The 26,177-nt window shown below is 36.3% G+C and overlaps 1 protein-coding gene across 5 annotated transcripts in view; it reads right to left on the bottom strand.

Annotated features, from left to right (window-relative positions):
• Window positions 1–618: 618 nt before the first annotated feature.
• Window positions 619–26,177, bottom strand: part of anpepa (alanyl (membrane) aminopeptidase a) — a 64,723-nt gene continuing 39,164 nt past the window's right edge. For 3 of the 5 annotated variants that reach the window (XM_067401289.1, XM_067401290.1, XM_067401287.1), the window contains 19 exons: window positions 25,820–25,959; window positions 25,600–25,726; window positions 25,368–25,522; window positions 25,178–25,291; window positions 23,485–23,628; window positions 22,368–22,433; window positions 19,820–19,885; window positions 19,542–19,717; window positions 19,375–19,451; window positions 18,088–18,221; window positions 17,946–18,001; window positions 16,443–16,590; window positions 16,271–16,362; window positions 16,045–16,155; window positions 14,089–14,256; window positions 12,386–12,526; window positions 12,199–12,280; window positions 11,929–12,077; window positions 9,148–9,966 (listed from right to left, as the gene is read on the bottom strand). In XM_067401289.1, coding sequence (XP_067257390.1) covers window positions 9,945–9,966; window positions 11,929–12,077; window positions 12,199–12,280; window positions 12,386–12,526; window positions 14,089–14,256; window positions 16,045–16,155; window positions 16,271–16,362; window positions 16,443–16,590; window positions 17,946–18,001; window positions 18,088–18,221; window positions 19,375–19,451; window positions 19,542–19,717; window positions 19,820–19,885; window positions 22,368–22,433; window positions 23,485–23,628; window positions 25,178–25,291; window positions 25,368–25,522; window positions 25,600–25,726; window positions 25,820–25,959 — 2,168 coding nt within the window. In that variant the 3' untranslated portion in view covers window positions 9,148–9,944. Of the gene's footprint in view, window positions 1,224–9,147; window positions 9,967–11,310; window positions 12,078–12,198; window positions 12,281–12,385; window positions 12,527–14,088; window positions 14,257–16,044; window positions 16,156–16,270; window positions 16,363–16,442; window positions 16,591–17,945; window positions 18,002–18,087; window positions 18,222–19,374; window positions 19,452–19,541; window positions 19,718–19,819; window positions 19,886–22,367; window positions 22,434–23,484; window positions 23,629–25,177; window positions 25,292–25,367; window positions 25,523–25,599; window positions 25,727–25,819; window positions 25,960–26,177 lie in introns of those variants that run through there. The other 2 variants (XM_067401292.1, XM_067401291.1) reach the window with 2 other exon arrangements.

The raw sequence follows: 26,177 nt of genomic DNA on the forward strand, positions 1-26,177 counted from the left end.
TCTCAGGAGATGTTGTGAGGAAAGATACAGGAGTTAATGATGGGGCCAGGACAGAATCAAGTCTATCTGGACAGTCTTGAAGTGAGTGTGTGTGTGTGTGTGTGATTAAATAGTGCTGACTGTGATGAATCATGCTGTGGTCGCTCTACCACTTCTGTGGAAAATAGTTACTCAAGCTCTAAATGTTAGCATAGTTCGCCTACAAAAAACAAAACAAACAATGGCAAATATGTCTTTATTCTTTGCATTTGACTTGCATGTGACTTTTGTTTGCCAAGTTAAACTGGGTTGCAGGGCTTAGTGATCGCTTCAGAGTTATTGCATTACTGTTGAAATTGCTTTAAACCTGTTCCAAGTTAATATTTCAGATATTATGAGCAGCCTCCTGGCGTTCATTTTACATGTGGTTATGATCATGAATGACATGAAAATTATCCAGCGGAGGTCAACAAGCATGTATGCTTCATTTTAAAGTTATGTGTTTAATGTGTCGTTATGACGTTGTATAAGCTTATACAGAAAAGAGGAAGATGCAAGAGGAAGAAGTTTCCATATCTTGATTATTTATTCAAGAGAAAAAAATAACAGATGTACATGTAACAAAAAATGCCTTCTACCGCAACCATTCAAAAGCTGGGGTTATTATACGGTTTCCTAGAAGTCTCCTAGGACTATGTATTTATTTTTATCAGAAATATAGTTCAAATGTAATATATTCCTGTGATCATAGCTGAATTTTCAGCATCATTACTCCAGTCTTCAGTGTCACATGATCCTTCAGAAATCATTCTAATATAATTTGATGCTCAAGAAAAAAATACTAGGTCCCACTTTATATAGGTGTCTTTAATTATTATGTACTTACATTTAAATTAATCATCTGATTCAATGCACTTATTGTGTACATACATGTTTTTACATTGTACTTATATTTTAAAGGTGACCTTATGCCCCCTTTTAGCCTGGGTGCCAGCCCGAACCCCGCCCACAACATTTTTTTGGATGGGAAGTTCGGTCTGGACTCGATCCATTGTGGAGTAATTATGCTCGGCTTCCAGAAGGCAGAGCCAATCAAATTGCCAGGGCGGGCTTTAATCGATGATGGACAGGCTATCTGCGGTTACGTAACCACCCACGTCATCAAAGAGTGCTTGGGTTGAATTGGTTTTCACCAACGATGACTGCAGCTGGAGAAGTAAGATGTTTAGATTCCGCTATCACGTCTGTAATAAAAGAAATCGACAGCGCATTAATTTTAAAAGACGAACAAAGAACCGCAATCAAGGCATTTGTCGATGGGAAAGATGTGTTTGCCGTCCTTCCAACGTGATTAGGCAAAATTTTAAGTACAAGTTCAACATATGTCACTTGCTGCGTTGCTCTGATTGGTTGTAGGTCTATCCAATTGAGTGCAGAGGTTTTTTTTACTGGTTCGGTTAAGACACGCCCCATAATTCAAGTGCAATGGAGCAGCATCAGACTCACATTCTGCCTAGAATATGAGTATGACGAAGTCAGACTAGCCCCCTTTACAAGATGCAATACAAGGTGTCCCCAGAATGTGTCTGTGAAGTTTCAGCTCAAAATCCCCCACAGATCATTTATTATAGCTTGTCAAATTTGCCCCTATTTCAGTGTGAGCAAAAACACGCCATTTTTGTGTGTGTCCCTTTAAATGCAAATGAGCTGCTGCTCCAGAAGAGGGCGGAGTTTTAACAGCTCGCGCTTCAGTTGCTCAACAACAACAAAGGTGGAGAATCTTTCATTTCAAAATGCCTTACATTGTACAAAGTTGTTCGGAGTCAACACTGATGAAGAAGTTACAACTTTTAGAATGAAAATGGACGTTTCTGAACGATTAGTGGATAAATTTATGTAGTTGCTGTGGAGTTGATTCAACTCATCGACTAGCATGTGCTGTCATGTTCATCTTTTGAGCAAATCCAACATTGAATTGACCCTCGTTTGTGAAGCAGTCCGGCGTTACCATAGACAGTAAGGGTGTTACGGATAGTGATGGCCGATTTCGAAACACTGCTTCATGAAGCTCCGAAGCTTTTTGTTTCGAATCAGTGATTCGGAGCGTGTATCAAACTACCAAAGTCACGTGATTTTAGTAAACGAGGCTTCATCACGTCATCACGGTTTCGAAACAGTTCGAAATTTCAATGGTTCACCAACAAAGGGCGATGATAAAGTGAGCCCATGAATCATGCAGATTCACTGAGAACTATTGAACAAGTGTCTAGGGCTTTACCCTATGGTTTTACCTGATCTCCGATCAGTTTTATACAGTTGTACATGTTTTAATTATACATTAGAATAATTAAAATGAATAATGGTAGTTATTAATCTCTTATTGGCCTGTTTAGCTTGAGCCATGGAACAGAGAAACAAGCCTTTAAAATTGATAAAAGAACACAAATTATACAGACACTCTATATTTAATCTTATTAGATGATTAGTTAATTCCATTTAATTGATTTTGCTTTAAATAAAACTTTTGCTATACATTTGTTAAAGTGTATTTTTAATGCATGTTTGGCCCATAGGTTTGGCCTGAGTTTTGTTGCATTTGCACTGCTCTGACCACTAGGGGTCACCGTGGAGACGGGTGTCAGATTGTTTCGAAGCCTCGAATCATTACGGTACATTTGATTCAGCTGCTTCAGGGTTTCATGAAGCCTCGATCTGCCCATCACTAGTTACGGATCAACTGGGGATCATGTTAACTGGGGACACGCGCGAGCACGCAGATAGTTTTATCTGGATTTCCAGCAGATGTTAGACGGCGACAGATTCGTCACATGCGATATTCCACGGATCTTAGTTTTAAAAATGCATGTTTCACCGGTTGTATACATTGCGATGCGTAATAAAGCGCCTCGATTTCGCGGTGTTCGTTCCTGCGTTTTTGGAGCAGTTTTAAAGAAGTTTATCATGCTCTTACGTCACGCTCACAAACCACGCCCACGTTAACATGGGACACTAGTTTCGATAAATGTCAAACTTGTCAACGAAATTAAGTAAAGTGTAAGTATTTATTTTCAACATTAGTGTCTGTAGTGTGCTGTCATGTTTTCTAAACACAAATTAAAACAGACAGATTAAGTTTAAGTTAGGAGTAGGCTAACTAAAGCAAACATGAATTGCAAAGTCCTTAATGTTTTTATTAACAAGTCTTGTTAATTGATATGTTGCTTACTATTGTTCATAATCAAATTATATATTTTATGAGCGATTACATATATTAAGGGGGGAAAACAGACACTTTGACTTGTGTTTGTTCTAGGTGATTTTATTGATTTTGTTGATTTCATTTCAATTCTGAGATCTCTTGCTTAGGTTTCAGTTACAACCAGAGCCGGATTAACGCAAAGGCAAACTAGGCACGTGCCTAGGGCCCGATTGGCGGGATGGGGCCCAGAAAGAGGGACAACAAAATATATATAATAATAATAATAATAATAATAAATATACAAATGTCCTATCTACAAGTTATTTCAATATGTGTTGGAGCTACATTAGTTTGTTTTCAGTAGTGGTAATTTTGTTAATTAATTTGTTTACTATTATGATTTTGCTCACATTAGTAATATATTTTGGTAAAATTCTTTTGTTGTTTGTTTAGTCTTTATTTTTGGTTAGTTTAATCATTATAATGTTTGCTTTAGACACCTGGGGGCAGTAGTGGGCACAGGCAAAGGTGAATATAGGCAGGAAGTAGTTAGTTACCTGTAGGCATCTGGGTGATGGGCATATGGTTTTTTACCAGCGTGAGAAATGCTGTATTGTTTGCTCAGTTGGAACAAATAAACCAGCCACAAAATCCTGAATCCAGTTTGGAAGTAGATTCATTGCTTGCCTGCGTACATTACCTGCCCAGGATGCTAGAAGTTGTCGTTTGAAAGTTTGATTTGAGTTTCATGTTTTTTTTTTTGTTTGACAAACGGCCACTACAATATGTATTAATTAACTAAAATTAGTGACGATGTTTATCTTAACCATAGTCAGAGTGGGTCCGATGGACTCGCCAAAACGAACACATCCTGTGGGTGTTGCGAAGCAAAATGCTAAATAAAGCTTGCCATAAAAAGCCTGCAAAAGTAATGATTATGAAAGTGACATTTTAATTGTTTATTAATAAACTAATGTTTTCTGAATCAGTGTCGGCTGCGAAGATGAAGTTGACATACTGACTCTCATCATCTCCGTGGACGCGCTTAGAGAGAGAATGCACATTTCATTCGGATGATCATCAGAGAGCCTATTTCTTTTCGTTTTGAATTATTTCGTTTAAAAGTAGACATTTCAAGCTTTCTATATATTTCTCATGTCTGTGAGGCAAGCAGCCGCTGAGTTTCGGTTCATTTATAAGACGCGCCAGTTCACGCGCCAGTGATCGCGCCGGCACCTCCATGCCATTATTATATTGCCTGCTATATTTGCTTCTTATTTATTAAATCCAGGCAATTGGTTGATGAAACATTGATTAAAATTAAGATACAATTTTTACAAAACGAAATTCACTTTTAAAAAAAAGGCTTTCTACAAAACAAAACTTAATGAAGTGTTTAAAATCATGTCAGACCCATTCCATGTGTCCCGATATATTGCGCATGATGCATCTTACTCATCCTGTTCACTTTTCATAATCAAATAATTAAATTTAAAAATAACATTATAATAGGCCTATTTAAACATAAATATTAAACTAAATACGTATTTAATGGCTACCAACACGTATACAGTACAGAGAAATTGCATGCCATTTCATTTATTTAACATATTCAATATTGGGGGCATTTTTTAGAAGTAAAAAACAATAGTTACTTTCCCTGGTAATTAGTTCCTTTTATAATAATGTAACTCGGTTATTAACTCATTTACTATTTGTGAGAAGTAACTAATAACTATAACTAATTACTTTTTTAATAACGTGCACTGCATTTGACACACAAGACTCACAGAAAAGAAAAGACAGAAATGCGCAGCAATATCAAGTTCCCTTTCACTCTTGAACAAACAATAACACACAGAATTATGCCTGTTTTGTCAAGTATCCTCATTAGAGTAGTCTTAAAAGAGTTAAATAACGTCTTAAATGAACTTAAAGAGTTGTGAGAAAATGAGATGCGCGTCACATCAGCGGGAGCTCTTAAAGTGACAGCAGCCTAATAAACCAGTTACTGTGATGTCTGTCATTAATGTTCATCAAAGAACAAAGCCAACAGAGACAATTGCTTTAATAAGGCTTATGTTTAATTTATAATTTATGCAGTGAAGACTGCATAAAGTGTTTGATAAATTTATTCAATTACTATATATTTCCTACCTGTCTAAAAGGTAGGAAATATATGGATACATTTATTTGGGCCAGGCCACAGATACATTTTTTTTTTAAGCTGTTGCTTTAAGTTGTTTCTACATTAATTTGGAGAGTAACGGTAAAATTATTACAATATTAAAGAGGGGAGAAGAGTCAGGGGCCTCCAACATAAATTATGCCTAGGGCCTCCAAATGTCTAGAACCGGCCCTGGTTACAACCTCTGTATCCTAAAACAACTATGTTTCATTCTGGATTCATGACTGATTTAAACTCAACATTTGCTTTGGCTTAGGAATTATAAAAACATTGTTTAATTTTTTTTCCTTAATGATTCAAATAGCAGAACAGAACTCTGTTTATAACAATTCTGTATTTATTACTGAAGTTTCTTAGAATCATAGCCTAATCAATTAAAATAATTAATTTTAATGCTTAAAGTAATGATATGTATGTATTGTACATTCAGTTAGGTGCTTGAAATTAATTGATAACCTGTTATTCTGTGAACACTGAAGAACACTGCCATGTTTACATTTTAAAGATGACACTACGTTTAACAACTAAAAATGAACTATGCTGTAATATCTTTCTTACTGTCTCATAGGTTTCCATACTGTCTTTTGTATGAACGTCCTGTGACAACCAATCAGTGGCAACAAGTTTCTCATGACTTACATAAGCAGGACATATTATACTGTATTACAAAATATTACACATTTTGCTAATTCCAAAAGACAGTATACATCACTAAAAAACTCATAATCATTTGGCACCTCACACAACTAAAATGCTTCTCTCCCAAACAGTTAGAATAGGAAACTGAATATATGACACAATATACTGTCAGTTTTATAAATACAATTAAATGAGCGTAGGCCTCTTTATGTAATATAAATTTGAATTATGCCAGTTATCTTTATTTGGTACCCACCTCACTAACATTGGGATTCAGCCTTTGTGAAGATTTTAAGTGAACCCAACACCTGTGAAGAGATGAGGACATCACCTACTTCAGATGACACCAACTCTGAATCAACATGCAAAATTATCCTTATATTATAATCATTATTGCCTTAATATGTTTCTGCTTAACTGAATGATGTTAACCATACTTCTGTTATCAAAGAACCATACATTTTTGCCATATGAACATTACATTGAGAATAATTTCTGACATAACAGATTTCTCTTCATGTATGTACACATGCATTTTATGTAGCCTAATGCTGCTTTGAAGCTAGGCCTTTATGTATTGTTAAAATGGCTTTTTGTGGTTTTGCACCTGTTAACTATGCATATATTTGTTGATCATTCCCTTAAATAAATATTCCCTTAAATAAATAACATATTTAAAATATTTAAAAAAAAAATGCTTCCTTTTTAAACCATGGAAATATTGCTGCTGAAATTTATAATAATAATAAATATAAAAACATAAACAAGTGCTTTAAAAAACGTAAATAGCTTTTTTATTTAATGCACCTACAAAATTATTGTCAGAAACGAACTCCATTGAAACGAATCTAAACAAAATAATCTGGGCGTGGTCTGTGAGACGCGACATGAAAACGCATTAAAACTTCCCTTAAACAGCGTCTGATACATTTGAAGAGCGACGGAAAACAACAAAGTCCAATAATAATACAAACATTCACAAATAATGTGGTAAGCGTTTAAATCTCCTCCGTAGAAAATTCCCTGTGACGAATCTAGTGCTGAGCAACATCTGCTGGAAAGTCAGGTAAAACTATCTGCGTGCACGCGCATGCGCATGTCCCCAGTTGACATGATCCCCAGTTGATTCGTAACACCGGTGTAAAACAAAATGACGGCATGACAACTGGTGTTGTTTTGGGCGGCCTGTTTTAATTTTAGTTTTAATCTAGTCTTTAAGTCAAGCTGTCATTTTAGTTTTTATTAGTTTTAGTCACGTTCATACTCTTTTTAGTCTAGTCAAGTTTCAGTCAACTAAAAGTCTAAGCATTTTAGTCTTATTTTAGTCAGAATTATCCATGACTATTTTAGTCTAGTTTTAGTCGACGAAAACTGATTACATTTAGTTTAGTTTTAGTCAATGAAAATTGTATTTTAGTCTCTTTTTAGTAATGTAATTATATTTAACTCAGTCAATATAGTATACGTACCTAGTAGTATAGACGAAACAAAAATGTTCTTTTAGCCAAACCCATTTCAAACCAGGTTATCTTATTATATTGTTACCTTATAGATAATACCTTATAATGCCTTTAGATGTCTCTTAACCCTTTAAGACCTGAAGGCTTTTTTTTTTTCTTTTTTTTTTCTGAGCAACAAACACAAAAGTAAAGACTCCAAACACTCCAAAACTGTAGCAAGGAGAGTCAAAAGGTAGGTATCATTTAATAGAACACTTTTTTTTGTTTTAGAAAATATAAATTACATTTGGACATTTTCATGCTGGAAAACTGCTGATAAAAGACTATATAATATACATTTGAGCTGCATCTTTTTCAAATTTTGTGGTGATAAAGTGTTATTAATTTACGGGCTGTGAACCGGTTTAGAGGCGCTTCTCAGTTTCTAAGCTTTAAGACCTATTTTGTTTGTTATTCCACGTTGGAAAACGAACATGGATGGTTCCAGGAACATTATACACACTGCATCCCGGAAAGATGAGAGACATGTTTTTAGCCAAGTATGTTAAATCATTCCATGAGTGATATCTTGTGATCAAGGCAATATATTATGTTGATTTTGGATTCATTTTAATCGTGAGAATCTACTTTAAATAATGTTGTGCATTCTCTATGATCTGTGCAAGTTATGAGCACGTGAAATCTACATATTTCCCTACATATCAGTCCCTTTCTCTGTATCAGAGAAAGTGACGTTGACTGCGTCTGCGCAGTGCGACCTGATGCAGCCCCTGAGGTGAGACACAGGAAACAGAAATACTGCAAAATAATAACAATAACGTTATAACATTTCGTCTCTTCCCGCTTTGGTTAACGAAAATGAAGAGACATTTTAGCATAGTTTTTATTTTGTAAACCACATTTAGTCTCGTTTTTATTCGTCAACATTGGTATTATACATTTAATTATAGTCATCGTCACATGACCAGCTTTTACGTTGCGTCTCTTCTCGTTTTTGTCACGTGATAAAGGTTCGTTGACGACTATATTTAGTCATAATTTTTGTTGACGAAAGCAACACTAATGACAACAACACTCTACTACAACAACTCTTCCTCTTCTCTAAAGCAGCCCAACATGGCCTCACCCCCTTTGTTGTGTGTTCTCAGGGGCGGGGTTTATGTAAATTTTGGGGTTTGTGATGTCACCAACCCGGGAAGAAGCTCGTTAACGTCGTAACTTTACAGATGTTGTTTATGCTCAAACAGCAACATTTCACACTAACTAAAGTTAAAAAAAGTTAAATCATAATCAAGGAACCCTTTAATACCTGCATGTAATTACAGCTGTAATTAATTTCTACAATTACACTATTGTCACTTTTCTTACCTTTAGACCAAACCTTAAACCTACCCATACCACCAAACCTGGTACTCAATAGCAGTACTAGTGTTTTGCAATACAATATGAATACAATAAATACATTGTACTTACATTGTAGATAAGGACACCTAATATAAAGTGGGATCAAATTCTGATTATCAATATTGAAATGATTGAAATGAATGATTTTTTTGTGGAAAACATGATTGTTTTTTTTGTTTTTTCAGGATACTTCAAGCAGTTATTTAAAAAAAAAAAATCTTTTGTAACCTTATAAATGTCTTTATTATCTTTAATTAATGTGTCCTTGTTGAATAAAAGTGTTAATTTCATCCCCCAAAAACCGTACTAACTCCAAACTTTTGAACAGTAGCATATATCTACACTGTTTCATGGCAGCATAATATCAAAAGAATAATCCAGTCAATAATATCAAGTTAACAATAAAAAGACAAATAGCATTTTAAATTTTGATTATGAGAAAACGAGTTTCCCAGTAACAATTGGTGCTGTGTGTAGTTGCCTATAAAGATGCTAGAATGCTAATTGCATGAACAAGTTTTCCGTTTATGATATGACTCAGATTCAGGATTCGTCTATAGGATTTTTTTATTTATTTATTTTTTTTCGCCCAAAAGTCCAAATGCTTAGAGAAGTAGCACACCTCTCCTGAACAACCTGCATGATTTGAGGATTCCTTTATGTTCATAGCAGATATGGTGCAGGATGAGTCAATGTATTAAATGCATAGGATTGGCACTTTGCTTAAATCCCTAACACTAATTATGAGCAATAATGTTAGTGATGCTTGACTTGGCAACACCACTAATTATATACAAATTCTGAAAGGTTTCCTTGCTTTTTCAATCAGGATTGATCCATTGTCGGTGTATTTTGTATTGTCTCTAATGTATCGTTATTTGCATCAGAGTAATGGTTAAATATCTTAGCTGGTAATGAAGCGCTCCATTGACTATCACTGTGTCCTTGAGCAAGACATTTCTCAGGTTACTCCAGGAGGGGCTGTCCTTGTGATATGAATGCTCCTAAAAACATGCTGCCAAAATGCTGTTAGCATCCGTTCATTTTCATTCAGTTAAGTTACGTGATGATGAATTCATATGAGGTTGGAGCCGGTCCTGCAACACACACACACACACATTGGGTTTTCATGTTTTATGGGGACTTTCCATAGACAAAGATTTTTATACTGTACAAACTGTGTGTTCTATCCCCTAACCCTAAACCTACCTATCATAGAAAACTTTATGCATTTTTACATTTTCAGAAAACATAATTTAATATGATTTTTTTTTTAATTTGTTTTTTTCCATTGGGATGAAAAAGTCCTCACAAGGACAAGAATTTCAAATATTACCATTTTTGTGTGGACATTTTGTCCCCATAATGTAGGGTTTACCTGGACCACACACAAAAAGAAATTCAATTACATCTTAGATTAACAGGAATAGTTCACCAAAAAATGAAAATTCTGACATATACTGTACACCACTGTTCAGCTGTTTGGGCGATGGTAAGATTTTTAGTGAAAGTAAACACTAAAACAGTAATATTGAGGAAAATTAATGCAATAATTTTTTTTTTTATTATTATTATTTTTTTCTGTTTTAAAGGGGATCTATTACGCCCTTTTGACAAGATGTAATAAAAGTCTCTGGTGTCCCTAGAATGTGTCTGTGAAGTTTCAGCTCAAAATCCCCCACAGATCATTTATTATAGCTTGTCAAATTTGCCCCTAATTGAGTGTGAGCAAAAACACGCTGTTTTGTGTGTGTCCCTTTAAATGCAAATGAGCTGCTGCTCCCCGCCTCCTTTCCAGAAGAGGGCGGAGCTTTAACAGTTTGCACTTCGGTTGCTCAACAACAACAAAGCTGGAGAATCTCACGCAGCCAAAATGAGGATTGTGTTCAGCCTTATATTGTTCAAACTGGAGTCGACACTGATGGAGAGACTTTTAGAATGAAACTGGACGTTTCTGAATGGTTAGTGGATACATTTATGTAGTTGCTGTGGAGTTGATTCAACTCATCGACTAGCATGTGCTGTCATGTTAATCTTTTGTGCAAAACCCGTATGTATGCCCACTCTACACAGCGTACCTGTTTGCCAAACAGAGCCATACACAGCCAGGCTAATGTTTATGATTGCTATCATATGCTGTGAATGGTCTAATAATTTTTTCAAAAATATCACTCGGAAAGAAACACTGTTTTTTTAGCTGTTGAGCTTGCCAGGGTCAACTTGCAGGTTAACCAAGCTAACGAGACTGTGCTCGTCTGTTTAGCCAACGACAGAACAGTTAACATGCTTTTGCCATGGCCTAGAACTGGTACACCGTTGTCGCTTGTGAAAACAAAACGGCGGCTCTGTGGGTGGAAAAGTGCAAATTAAGGGTCGATAATATTATAATAACATCCCCTTCCTATGTCACTAGGGGAGCGAAATCTGAGCGGCTCGTCTTTTCACATGATTGCAGAAAAAGGCTTGCCAAAACAAAGTTACTGGCTTGTCCTTTTTCACATTTTCTGGGTTGGTAGATGCACTGGGGACCCGATTATAGCACTTAAATGCGAAAAAAACATATTTCAGAATGAAATGTATTCCTGTAATGGGAAAGCTGAATTTTCAGCACCATTACTCCAGTCTTCAGTCACATGATCCTTCAGAAATCATTCTAATATGATGATTTGCAGCTTAAGAAACATTTATTATTGGATTAGACAAAAAAAAATATCTTATCAACCCCAAACTTTTGAAAGGTAGTGTATGGTTATTTTGAGTAAATAACAACTTAAATATCAGCTGTTGCTCACACCAAGCTACCTTATGGCTTATAATACTTTATTGGTGCTTTTAATTGACATTTTTGGAGAATGATCATTCCCATTCACTTTTATTATACAGAAAGGAACACCCAGGTTATTAAAAAATGCCCCTTTTATGTTTTATAGAAGCAGAAAGTCATACAGATTTGGACAACAAGAGGGTGAGTATATGATGCTCATTTCTGAATTCTAGTGCATCCAGTTGAAATTACTCAAGTAATACTGGAAGTGACTCTGATCAGATGTGAAGTTTACTCTGATTCTGAGGTGAGCCACTGCAGCACTGGCTCCTTGTTCTCTGCCAGCCATTTAATCTTGGCTGTTGTCTTCTCGATGGCCTGCTGCAGCGCTTGAGTTCCCGAGCCGAATCCGGTCTCAGCGTTGTCTTGTTGGAACCGTTTCAACTGAGCAAAGACATCAAGGATTTAATACTTAAGTCAGGTTGGTTTGTATTTGTCTTATAATCCTCTTACAGTGCATGCAAAAGATTTTTGCCATGTGGTTCTAAGGTCAAAGGTCATGTACCTGACTGAGTTCAAATGGTGTGCAGAATCTATTGGTGATGTCACCAATTAATCTGGAGAAAGTGAATGATCCAGTGCCGTACCTGTTGAGTAAAACCAAAAATGTATACTTTCACATATTTTTTATATTTTGATCTATCTGTGTGTGAGTGAGTGTGTTTGTGTGTTATGGTATTTGCCATTCTTACACTTTGAAGAAATAGTCCCAGTTTGCCCGGACAAAGTCCCATGCCAAAGGTTGGCCAATAATATTACTGGCAATGTACCCAATGGTGGAAGTGGCATCCTGCTTGCGGATCTTTTCTGGTTTCATAGTATATTCCAGGTACCTCAATAAAACAATTATACTCGCACACATTATAACACATTATACTTGGCATTTCTTGCAGTATTACCATGTATGCACATAAACCGTCCCTGTATTCAAAAATACATTAAAAAATGCAATTCATACAGGCATGCGAACACCATTTCTACATTGAACGTGTTTTTCATTTCTGAATAAAAAATTCATTTTGAAATTTGTTTTGTAGGGCTTAAGCATCTGATGCTCTTCAGTCATTTTTGACCAAAAAATGTTACATTTTGTTCTTTTAGAATTTTTTACTTCATCAGAATGGTATGAAACTTGGTAAAGGTTTTGGCACTTGCTACGTGAACATGCATGCACAAAAAAATCATGGACATGATTTGAAAAGGTTAATGGTCCTAAAAAAATAGTCACACTTGTACTCCTCATGGTCAAAAATGAGTGCATTTGAAACAAAGGGGAAATGAATTTCATCTAGTGAAAACGTGTGGTACTGCGCCCAGACAAAATCTTGCTGAAAGCTCATTTTTTGAGATATCAAGTTCAAAATTGGAACTCAGCCTGTTTAGATTTATGGCTTTGATTTTTCTCACAGTTTTAAAGTAAAACATGTTTTAGAAAATATATATATCTCATATAAAAATTGAAAACAGTATTTTTGTGCATTTTTCATAACAACCATAATTTTTTTTGTAACCGCTAAAAAAACAGCATACTGCATAATAAGCATTTACGGAGCCCCACACATGACATGCAAGAAAAAAAATTAAATCGTGCACATGATTTACTAATTCATTCCCTCGTTTTACTAAATTGTGCGCACGATTTACTAAAACATGCGAACAATTAATTATTTAGTTCCCGAACGAAATAGTAAATCATGTGCACGTTTTAGTAAATCGAGGAAACAAAATAGTAAATTGTGTGCACGATTTAGCCTACTATTTTTTTCCTGCATGTCATGTCCGGGGCTCCGTAAGCCAATGAATATTAGGCAATACTAATATGAGAAAAATAGAAAAAATGTGACAGCTAAATTAAAGTCATTGTTGTGTAAACACATGTTGTTGTCATCTTATAACTTTGATATACAGTGATATACAGATATGACCATGAAATCAACATGAATAATGAATTTTTTACAGAATGTTGCAGTGTTTATTTTAAAGGTGCCATCTTTTTTTACAAGATGTAATATAAGTCTAAGGTGTCCCCTGAATGTGTCTGTGAAGTTTCAGCTCAAAATACCCCATAGATTTTTTTAAATAATTTTTTTAACTGCCTATTTTGAGGCATAATTAGAAATGCGCCGATTCAGGCTGCGGCCCCTTTAATTGCTCGCGCTCTCCGCCCCCTCCCAAGCTCTCGACTCTATCATTGCATAAACAAAGTTCACACTGCTAATATAACCCTCAAAATGGAACAAAGTGTTTGTCATGCAGCATGTCTAATCGCGTAAGTATGTTATTTATTTGGATGTTTACATTTAATTCTGAATGAGTTTAGAAAATATTTTTTTCCTTTTTATCCTTTCAGTCACCCTTATTCATCTTTGAGCCTTGTGCTTTCCTATAGCTCTACCTGTTCAGTAACCAGGGCACTTTGGTGCAGGCCAGAGCTGATCTCAGCTTGACCGCTTCAGCTGCAACTGTGGCCTTCTGGAACATCTGCCAGCCAAAGTTCCATTCTTCTGCTCCGCCCGCAGCGATGGCGTCACAGTATACCGTGGACCTCAGGTTAGGGTGAATCCTGAAAGGTATGAAAAAAACAAAACAAAAAGACCATCTGGACCAATTCCTGGGACTGAATTATAAGGAGTTGTGGGTGTGGGTGGGTCATTTTTCTTTTTGATAATTTTTCTTAAGAATTTTTTGAGGAATAGAAAGTTCAAAATAGCATTTATTTAAAATAGAATTTTTTTGTAACATCTCTCTTTTGATCAGTTTAAATGTGCAGTATGACATTACTGACAGCTAGCGGTTGAGTCTGAGTAGGACAGGATGAGGGAAACAACTGTCTCCAATATATTGAATTTGGACCGCAAGTACTTCAGAGAGTTGTTTCCCCTGCCCCGTTCTCCTCAGACTCGACCGCCAGCTTATTATTTTGAGCATTGAGGACATGCAACCGGAGCAAATACAATTGACAATGCAAAGTGACAAGCCTTAAGCCCTGGGTATACTTCGCGCACAGCCTTGCAAATTATACTTCACTTTACTCGTACGCGTACACGGGCATTAAACACATGTGCAGTTTTGAGCAATCTCTTGCCACAAGTTACAACCCATGTAAACATCTTTGTATTCTTCCATGCTAGAGTTGTACAAATGAGGTACTTTCTAATCTCTTCACACAATATGTCATCTACAGTATATAGGCCTCCATTGTTGCTGTAGCTTGCATGCGTTCCGGTCTGTTCTGTTTATGTAGGTTTTCTTTGACTATCGACACTCACAAGGCATGGTTGCCACCTTGTGGATAAACTAATTACTGCAAAAAAATTAAATGCGCATGTGTGATCCTGCGTGTAGTTGATTTGCTGATGTTTGTTTGCAATGTTTTTATTTCTGAACTTTTTTAGGTCAGAACCTGCGATCTCTGACCCAGTTCGTTTGCTGGCTTCCTTGGCTGCAATACGCTGTGTTTTATACCCAACTGGTAACCCGGGGTGTTGAAATGCTAGTGGTTAAATTGGCAGTGGGGAATCACACAAACCAAAACAAACACAGACATTCAGACACAAAACACACATCTCAAAGTAGAATAACTGGCTCTAGTGTTGTTTTTCTGTGAAATAAGTATGTGAACTTTGCATGTTTCCTAAATCTCTGGAAACACATAATGGTACTTTTATGCTTTAGTACAGTCAAAAAATACATACAACATATTAATTTCTGAAGAAAAAAAAAATCTTTTGTCTATGTTTTGCTTTTTAAATCTTTCCCCGCCATTGACGGAATTGTCCTTCTTTCAGTGTTTTCACTGTTAATACGATAGGGGGCGCTATTATGCACATTCTGAAAGAGTACAGAATCTCTGAATCAAAACACAGGCAAAAAAAATGAGCAAAAACAAGTAATAAATGCATTGCTTATGCATGTTGAAGTCTTTGAAAAAAAATGATTTTTGTTTCAAAATGAGGATTTTTTTTATGAAACTTACCCACATTCAAGTGTTGATAAAAAATGCGTTAAGCTAGAATAAAACAGTTTTTTCGTTTAAAAGCAGAGGGTCTGTTCTGTGTTTTTGTGAAGCGCTGGTGGTGACTGTCAACTTTTAAAAAAAAAATGTTGCCAGGGAAAAAGTTAATATTGTATTATAAAGTATTGTATTCTCTTTTTAAAAATGTCTAACATGTAAACTTTCATAAAGATGTAATAATTTGCTTTAACTGTGAAATTACATTCCTTCTCACATGAGGTCACAAAAAAAAAACTTTCTGAAGAACTGGTGGAAAAAGTTGTTAATTTCTATATTGCTTCAGACATGGAGTATAATCAGCCACAAAGGAAACTGATTAACTTCCTCTGCACTCACACATTGATATTAGGATTCTGCATCCATCTTTTGAACCAGCTCTTGGTTAGCTCTCTGCATCCCTCCACGCCGGTACTGCAGGCTAGTGAGAGTGCAATGATCTGTGTAAACCTGAGAATAGCACATTATAGCATATAATAGCATATAAAAAAATAGCATATTATTAAAAATTAATATTAATCAGATAGAGTCTGGGAAGTGTGTGACATAAGAGATTTGTTCTTACTGATCAGTGTGGCCATAAGGAACTGTTGTCCAGTTTGAGCTGATAGTACCAAAATGTTCAAACAGAGGTTTGACTTGTTTCTTGAGATAAGTCTGAAAGAAATCCATACAGCAGTCCCTTTAATCTATCTGTTTTACTTTACGTTTGATTATAAAGATGAGATTCAACCAACCTGCAAGGCGCCATAAACTTCACTGCGATCAAACAACTGGAAAAAATAGTTCAGATTCCGAAGCGCCGCCTCCCATGGAATGTATTCCCGCTCATGCATGAGATATTTAGTGGTTCTCAAAGCAAGTGTTATGTTTATAATGGATGCTCTGGAAAAATAAACCAAAAATTACAGTTTTACAAGGAATACATTCATTCACAGTTCCCACACTTTTTTTTTACTTTTACAGTTGCTTGTCATTACTGGATAGATACAGATTTTTTTTTAAATAATTAAGGATGTGTTCACACTTGGCAGGTCTGGTTCTATAAAAACAAACTCTGGTGCGATTCCTCTGTTAGTGCGGTTCATTTGATTAAATGTGAACGCTGCCATCTGAACCGTGGTGCGCACTAAACAAACGGACCGAGACCCTTGAAACTCTGATGAGATTTGAGTGCAACACGGACCAAAGACATCTAAACGAACCAAAAACAGGATGTGATGTCACAATATGTGATAAACCCGTCCAATTGCTACTCAAAACTATCCCAATGCCGTTTCAGGGGGGTCCCATTTTTGTTACAAATCGTGCTCCGGGGGGTAAAATATTTTTTTTTTGGCAGGGTTTCCCTGGTAAACGTTACATTCCAGGGGCTAAATATCCTGTTATTTGGGGTCGCTTCAACCCGCAGACATGAAAAACAACCCGCTGCAACAGTGTTAAAGTAACCCAATTCCACGGGAAGATCACATACTTGGCAACACTAATCTTTAGGTTTGTTGTTAAAAATGACAGCAAATCAGGAATAAATGTATTGTTTTCTTTTTTCTTTTTGTTTGGGTTAGACCAAAAAAACAAAAAACAAAAAAACTACAAGTGTGAACACATCCTTAGACTTACTCATAGCAAAGAAATGACTCAGAAGAACAGTTCAGACATTAATGAAATTTGCAAGATGTATTCCATACAAAAGTAATGTGTAAGCGATGAAATATGTTTGAGCAGTGCATAACTATAAAAATGGTCATCAATTTTATTAATTTTTAATTTAATTTGATTAATTTCCATTACTTTCCCAGGACAAAAACACACCCAAAGATCATGGGAACTCTGAAACGCACAACCATTCAAAAGATTAGGGTTGGTGAGATGCTTAAATGTTTCTGAAAGAAGTCTCTTCTGCTCACCAAGGCTGCATTTTTTTGATCACAAATACAGTAACTATAGTAATATTGTGAAATATTATTACAATTTAAAAGAACTGCTACAAGAAACATAACTTTTTATCAATGCTGAAACCAGTTGTGCTGCTTAATATTTTGTGGAAACTGCAATACATAGATAAGCATTTATTTGAAATAGATTTTTTTTGTAATATTTTAAATGTCTTCACTGTCAATTTGATTCATTTTAATGCATACTTGCTGAATAAAAAAAAAAAAAAAAGCTTACTGACCCCAAACTTTTGAACAATAGTGTACATGAAATGTGTAAATGAGTGCAAACCTAACAACTCTCACCTTGCTAGATTAAATGCATCATCCAGAATCTGAGCTCTGTTCACCACAGGTATAACCTATGTAAAGAAAAGATATAAAAGATTGTTTTTATGTCTTTTCGGCATTTTCGTGACTGTTCTTTCTCATAATTTTCATGCAGGACCTGGTGATTTGACTCCAGTTGGCTGAGAAGTCGCTCCCAGTTTCCAAGGTCGTAGTTCACTCTGAAGTATCCTGACACGCGGAGGTTGGCCAGCACCCATTCGCTTTTGCTGACTTTCATGGGTTTGTGAATAGCTTAGAGCAGAAAAAATAAGGTCATATTTCATGTATTATCTTCAAGCAAGGAGAAAGCATTTCATTTGACAGGAAGCGATTAATTATTACACTACCGTTCAAAAGTTTAGGGGTTAGTAATGAATGCTTTTATTCAGCAAAGAAGCATAAATTGATCAATAAAGACATTTAAAATGTTACAAAAGACTCAGTTCTGTTCTTTTGAGCTTTCTGTTTATCAAAGAATCCTGAAAAAATGTTTCACTGTTTCCTCAAAAATATGAAGCAGAACAACTGTTTTCAACATTGATAATAAAATTAAATCTCTTGAGCAGCAAATCAGCATATTAGAATGATTTCTGAAGCATCATGTGACACTGAAGATTGGAGTAATGATGCTGAAAATTGAGCTTTGATCACAGGAATAAATTACATTTTAAATATTCTTAAAAATACAAATTATTTAAATTTCACAATATTACTGTTTTATTGCATTTTTGATCAAATAAATGCAGACTTTGAGAGCAGAAGAGACTGCCTTTCAACCTTTTGAACAGTAGTGTATTTTTAAATTGAGCCAACAATATTTCAGAATTCAATTAAAGATGTTTGCACAAATGACTCTAAATAGTGCATAACAAAAATATTTGAACAAACCCTAGCTAAACTTAAAATGACAGAAAAAGTATTTACTTTTTAGACTCTTTAGACCTGGGCCAGTAGTCAGCCTAGCAACCATTCAGAACATTCTGGCAACTACACAGCAACATGTTAACAGACCCTCAGAGTGCCTTAGCAACACCCTGGCAACCACCCAAAACAACCTGGCATTGTGATTGCAAGTTTTGCACATGAAACACTTTTTTTATCTTTTTATCTGCACTCAAGGCCTTCTCTCGAGCCAAAAAGGTTTTGTAAGCTTCACTCCCTTGTCCTCCAAAAACAAATCTAATTTCCAAAATCCAGGATTTAATGCATCTCCAGCCCCCTGTAGAATAGGCTACTAAGTAACATTTGATTCTTTGCCTACTATGGATTGGCCCTTGTGATGGAGTGCAGAGATCCATAACCGAGTGACCTGCGATTTTATTGGCTGAGCGAGAGCTTGTAACACCTGTTGCAAGATCTTGAGGTTGATGGTAAGTATAAAGTGACTTTAGAAGGTTTAATGTACCTGATTTCTGCAGAAGCCACAGCTGATCATGCTCCTGGCCTGTTTTCATCCATTTGATGGGCACAAACCATTCATAACTGAGATTTAAAACAGCAGTTAGATTTCTAGGAAGGAGTTTCAAATGATATAGAAATAGTATATTTCAATGAAGATGCTTGACAACATACTTGAATTCAGATTTCCTTTCCACCACTGCTTCTTTCTCCAGGAGAAAGTGCTTTTGGCTGACGTTCCCTGTTCGAGTGTCAATGGTGACTACTGGGTAACCCATCTGTAGTATCCAGCGGTTCATGATCTCGTGAACACTATATGGTAGTTTCACCCTTTGAGTTTGATCTACTGCCTGGTTGAAATGTGAAAATGAGCATAAAGTTGAATTCCAGCATGCCTCACAGTATGTTCTTTACACCACATATAAATCTCAAACAGTTAATAAATATCCCACCTTTTGAAGATGATCCCAGAGATCTGAATGCACCGAGCTTCCAAAAGCAAAATGGTTCAGATAGTTCTGTGGGAGAGGAACACCACAAACTCTTTTCTCTGGTTGTTAAGTGTTGAGTAAAATAGAGCTGCACGATTATGGATAAATTGAGAATCGCGATTTCTTTGGTTTAAAATAGAAATCACGATTTCTCGCACAGTTCTGAATAGGCAGCTAAACAAAATAACATGTTATTTACAACAGATTCTGACAATGTTAATTGCTGAAATTTATTTAAAACATTTAATTAAAGCTGCAGTCCGCAATTTTTGGCCCTCTAGCGGTTAATAAACAGAACTGCACACGTCTCGGAAGAACATTGTAGTCGGAGCTACTTTTCTCCGTGTATGTCTATGGCGAGTCACCCAGTTACTGTGATACTCTGCGGCGGATCCTACCAGTCCGGTCTGAAATAGTCCGAATATAAACACTCATTATAAGTGTAACATAATGATTCAGGGTAAGACAAAAACACGGTTTGGAAAATGGATTCATGTTGTACAGTCTCATATAATTTTTGAAAATTTTGAACACAAAAAAAGTTACGGACAGCAGCTTTGATTTGAATTAATTATTTTAAAAAATCGGGTTGAGTGAATGACTCACTCAAAGACTTTGCTTGTTTCATTACTAGATGAATCAGTGTTTTTGAACAAATTTCTTGAATGAATGATTGAAAAAATGTTTTTTTTTTTTTTAAATAGTCCCTTGTCGCCACCTGCTGGTGTAATGATGTAATATTTACAATCTTTATTTGAAGCGCCAAGTTACTTGCAAATATGCTCTATTTTAATTGCTACCATATACATCAGCAGTGTTGGGGAAAGTTCATTTTAAAAGTAATGCATTACAATATTGCATTGCTCCCTAAAAAAGTAACTACTTGCGTTACTTAGTTACTTTTTATGGAAAGTGGCTGTTTGTTTGTTTCTTTTACAACAAAAAAGTTCTATTTTTTGCAAATATAAAGGCCCTTTCACACCAAAAGTGAAATGAATAGACCGATTTGGAGCAGACGTCACTTGTCGTCAGTTACGTCAGCAGATGTTAGTTACATCACTTGCAGCTGTGAGCTGGTGGCAGAAAAATTGTGGTAACAAGTGGAGGAAAATGGGCAAAATCCACAGAATAAGAGAAAAAAAATTGCCGTGCCTTTGGATGTCAGAATTGGAATGCAAAAAAATATAGTCTTAATTTTTATATAATACCGTTGTTGAAGACGCCCTTTGAAGCTAAACAAAGACATTTATGTTGCAAGTCACAATGATTAGTCTACTATTAAAGCATGAATTTGATGTAAACAGTTAGTCTACGTAATATTCACATATGCAGTTCACAGGGGACATGTTACAGCATGAAATAATATTTAAACCTTTAACATTTCACATAGATAACCTTTAAACATAGCCTATAACATTTTTATCTCACAATTCTGACTTTTTTTCCCCTTCATTTGCATGTTTATCTCCCAGTTCGCACTTTGTAACTCGCAACTGTGAGTTTAAATCACAATTCTGAGGGGGGGAGGGGGGATTTGCGGGATATTACGTTACAATTCGGAGGAAAAAAGACAGAATAACAAGTATATCTCACAGTTCTGTTTTCCTTCTAAGAATTATGAGATATAAACTCAGATTTGTGAGAAAAAAAAAATGTCAGAATTGTGAGATATAAACTTGAAAATGAACTTTTTTATTCTTTTTATTCCGTGGTTTCCACTGACTGCTACTGCAGAACTGTTGTTTTCTGCCACAAAAAACATCATCACTGTTTGCAAACACAAAATAGGACTATAAGCTTGAGGCTGAAGGAAATGCAAATTCATGCCTGTACAGTAGAGGCCATTCTGGAATACAGAAGAATAGGATGCAGGAGAAGTAAATGAGTAAATGTATGCTCACATTTAGTCTAGAACTAGTCTAGAATAACCATCATGTTTACACACACAACACCTCTGCACTTACAGGATTCCTCTCAACAGGAGAGGAGTCGGTCAATAAATTGGAAAACAAAGTAAATTCTGTTACTTATTTGAAAAAGTAACTGCGATATTTTGTTGTAAATTTAAAAGTAACTTTAAAAAAAGTAATCTGGTATGTAACTCGCGTTACTTGTAATGCGTTACCCCCAACACTGTACATCAGTGTTTATATCCGAACTATAAACTTTTATCCCAGTACTTCTGTGATATTTTGAATTATTGTAACACAGAAATAATGATACTGTGTGGTTAAAAAATGTTTGTGAAGTTGTTTCATACCTATGCATGACAACTGTTTTCTCTGGCTCAGCGGATCCTACGCAGATTTGAATCTTCCGCTGCCTCTGATGTGTTCGTACTTGTCAAAGGTTTAATAGACATAGCCGAATCGTTCTCATTGAGGAACAAGATCGAGTGGGTGTTTGAATGTAAATCTTGATCTTCTAACAATAAACCGTGCAGCTCTAGAGTTAAAGTTGCATGAACTCTTCAACTTTTTCAAAAACTTGAGACTACAGAAAGACTTACACTGAGTCCCTTGGCAAACACAGGCTCCGTCAGGAATTCTGAGAGCATTTTCAGCACTGCAGCTCCCTGTAATGACAAACATATGTAATGCTTTTATCTCCGACTGGACTGAAACTACCCTGACAGCTTTATGACTGTATTTGCAACCCCTCAAGGGATAGTGCTTTTGGTGGTCTTTCGAAATTCCACACTATCAGTGCTAAAGCTGAAACCCAACATGGATCATCCAACATAAGATCCAAAAAGTATTTCAATGTTATACTCAATACTAATGTTATGGGTGCTTGCCAGGCCGTTGCTAGGCTGTCGTTAAGGTGTTATGAATAATTATTAGCACATCGATATCCTGTTTCTAGGGTGTTCTGAGTGGTTGATATTCTGTTTGCTATCCTGTTTCTGTGTTTGTGGATGGATGGTTCTGAATGGCTGTTAATTCCATTGATATACAGTTGCTAGGGTATTTTTAATGGTTGCTAGGGTGTTGTGGGTGGTTGATATGGTATTCTGAGTGTTCTTGGTGTTTTTCAGTTCTTGGTGGTCACTAGGGCATTGCTATTTTTCCTATGTCTCATGATAATGTGTTTTTTCAAAGTTTAATCATTAATGGATGGAAAACTACAATGTTGCAGGTGGCTGCCAGGGTGTTGCTAGGTTGTCGTTAAGGTGTTCTGAGTAATTATTAGCACATTCCTATCCTGTTTCTACGGTGTTCTGACTTGTCTTTATCCTATCTGCTATCCAGTTTCTAGCTCTTTGGGGGGCCCAAGGGTTTGTGGATGGTTGCCAGGGTGTTGCTATATGGTTGTCAAGAGTGGTATTTAGTGTGTCACTATCTGGTTGCTAGAGCCGTCTGGTGATGGGATATTCTGAATGGTTGTTGTGCTAAGTGTGTGATGCTATCCTGTTGCTGAGGTTTTCTTTATGGCTTCCAGGGCGTTGTTATGTGGTTTTTAAGATGTTCTTTGTGTTGCTGTCTGGTTGCTTGGGGGTTGTGTGTGGTTTCTATGGTATTTTGAATTTTCTTAGCATCGTTCAGTCCAGCTGCTAGGGTGTTCTTATTGATTGCTAGGCATTGCTAAGTTTCTAGGTTTTATGATAATGCAGTAGACTTTTGTACCTTGCTGTAGGATATGGTGCTGAACATTTCACTAATCTCTGAGGGAGTGTTGACCTCTTCCTCCTTTCGTGAGAGAGGGTGAGAGGAAGTCAAGCTGTCCACAGCAAACGCTCTTTGCAGGTCGTACAAAATGATCTGGTCTTTCTGGTGAGGGAAAGAGTTGATCATCAATTAAGTGTTACATGTTTTTGTCTCTTCTAAACATTTAGCTGCACTGCATCATGCTCTCTCAAAGGTGAAGTGTGTCATTTCTGCTCTACTAATGGCTATAAACAAAACTGCAAAAATAATAAATATTTACAGATTTACCAAGAACTTAAGAAGAATAAGAATTGATTACCTTACTTACCAAAAATAATTTATTTATATTTGTTTATTTATTTATTTATTTTAGACTCCAGCATCCCTGCAACTCTACATAGGACAAGTGATTTGGACTATGGATGGATGGGTGGATCCATCTATCCATCCATACATCCATCTATGCATCCATCCATCCATCCATCCATCCGTCTATCTGTCCATCCATCTATCTATCCGTCCATCCATCCATTCATCCATCCGTCTTTCATCCATCCATCCATCCGTCCATCCATCCACCTGTCCATCATCTGTCTATCTGTCCATCCATCCATCTATCTATCTGTCATCCATCTGTCTATCCATCCATCAGTCTATCTATCATCCAACGTCTATCCATCCATCCATCCATCCATCCATCTATCCATCATTCATCCGTCTATCTATCTATCTATCTATCTATCTATCTATCTATCTATCTATCTATCTATCTATCTATCTATCTATCTATCCGTCTATCTAAACAGCCATCCATCCATATATCCCTCAATCCATCCATCCATCTATCTGTCAGTTCATCCATCCATCCTTCCATCCATCCTTTCATCCATCCATCCACCCATCCATCTGTCCATCTATCCGTCTGTCCATATATCCATCCGTCTATCATCATCCATCCATACGTCTATCTGTCCATCCATCCATCCATTCATCCATCCATCGTCTATCTATCCATTCATCCATCCATCTATCTATCTATCCTTCCATCCGTCTATCCATCTATCTGTCTATTCATCCATCCATCCATCCATCCATCTATAGTATCCATCCATCCATCCATCCATCAGGCTTAATAAATTAATAAATAATTTTTTAAACCTTTTTTAGGTTTACCAAGAATTTATTTGGCCTCAAAATAAAAAAATAAACAAATAAATAAGCAATTTTTTTATATTTTGCCTGCAAACAAAATTCTATTTTGTCTGAGTATATGTCTGCTTTTGAATGACCATCAAAGGAGAACGACGCTATTCAGGCAGGGATGTTGTAGTTACTGCATCCTCAAGCAGGGACTAACTGAACCATGCTAACCATCCAAAACGACCCCTTTGCTTAAACAAACAGACCAAGGTTTTGAAATCACCACAGAGATACAGAGTTTATACTCCTCAGGAAATCAGCCTAAAAATGGCTTATAGTCTATTCATTTAAATTGAGATAGAAAAAGTATGTACACACTTCACCTTTAAATACAGGCAAGTTTTTCTGCATTATGTACAGTAAGTGCCTTGATGATTATGTAATAGTGTGAGCACATGATTATCTAGTGGACATCTTAAAATGATCTCAAACAATGGGACTGTTTCACAAATCCTTTGACCATTGTTCTTACAATGTTCCAAGTCGGCTCAGCATGATCAGCACCCAGATACTCCACGTATGAAGCAAACCCCTCGTTCAGCCAGAGATCATTCCACCATTTCAGCGTCACAAGGTTTCCAAACCACTGGAAGACATAAATCACATGGCAAACTGTGTGAAGTAAAAGTACTCAGAATCCCCTTTACTGGGCCTAGACATACCATGTGAGCCAGTTCGTGAGAAACCACAGTTGCAATCCTCTGCTTGTTGCCATTGGCAGATGTCCTCGGGTCATATAGAAGCGCAGTCTCTCTGTAAGTGACAAGACCCCAGTTTTCCATGGCTCCCGAGTTGAAGTCAGGCAGCGCAATCTGATCTGAAAAAAGAGGAGGATAAATTTGCATTCTGCTATACTTTGAAGGTTAAATGTTTTCTTAATGAAGTTGGTCATACCTGACTTAGAAAGAGGATAGCTAGTGTTGTAATATTTCTCAAAGAACTCCAGTATTGGCTGAGTAATGTTGAGTGCATAGTTTCCTTGCCCATCATCAATGGCTTTTTTCCGTGCCCATATTCTTACCTGTGACAATCCAAACAAACATAACTTAATGGCTATAAAAAAAAAATTCCCCATCACAGAGTTTAGAATAATAAATTGGCATGGAGGTACTACCAAAACACCCCTGTTGACTTTAGCATTGATGTACGTAAAATCACTGATGATAAATGCGACGAGATATGTTGACATCCTCTTTGTGGGTTCAAATATTGTCCTGGTAATGGCTGTTCCATCGATGATGACATTTTCTTTCTCTAAGATGAAAAAACAAGGACATTATATATAGAAAGCCGGTGCACTCGTATTATTATGAATGGGAGAAAGTGCAACGCGCAATATATGGTGGAATAAGTCCTGGCTTCTAAATAAGAGCCAATTGCCGATTGGTAAAGTCATTGCATCACTGCAGCGGCTGTTAGAAGCTCCTGTTCCTATAGAAACAGTCAGGTGCGCGCTTCCTATAGAGTCACAC

The sequence above is a fragment of the Chanodichthys erythropterus genome, chromosome 11 (assembly GCF_024489055.1).
Source record: "Chanodichthys erythropterus isolate Z2021 chromosome 11, ASM2448905v1, whole genome shotgun sequence".
Taxonomy (NCBI): domain Eukaryota; kingdom Metazoa; phylum Chordata; class Actinopteri; order Cypriniformes; family Xenocyprididae; genus Chanodichthys; species Chanodichthys erythropterus.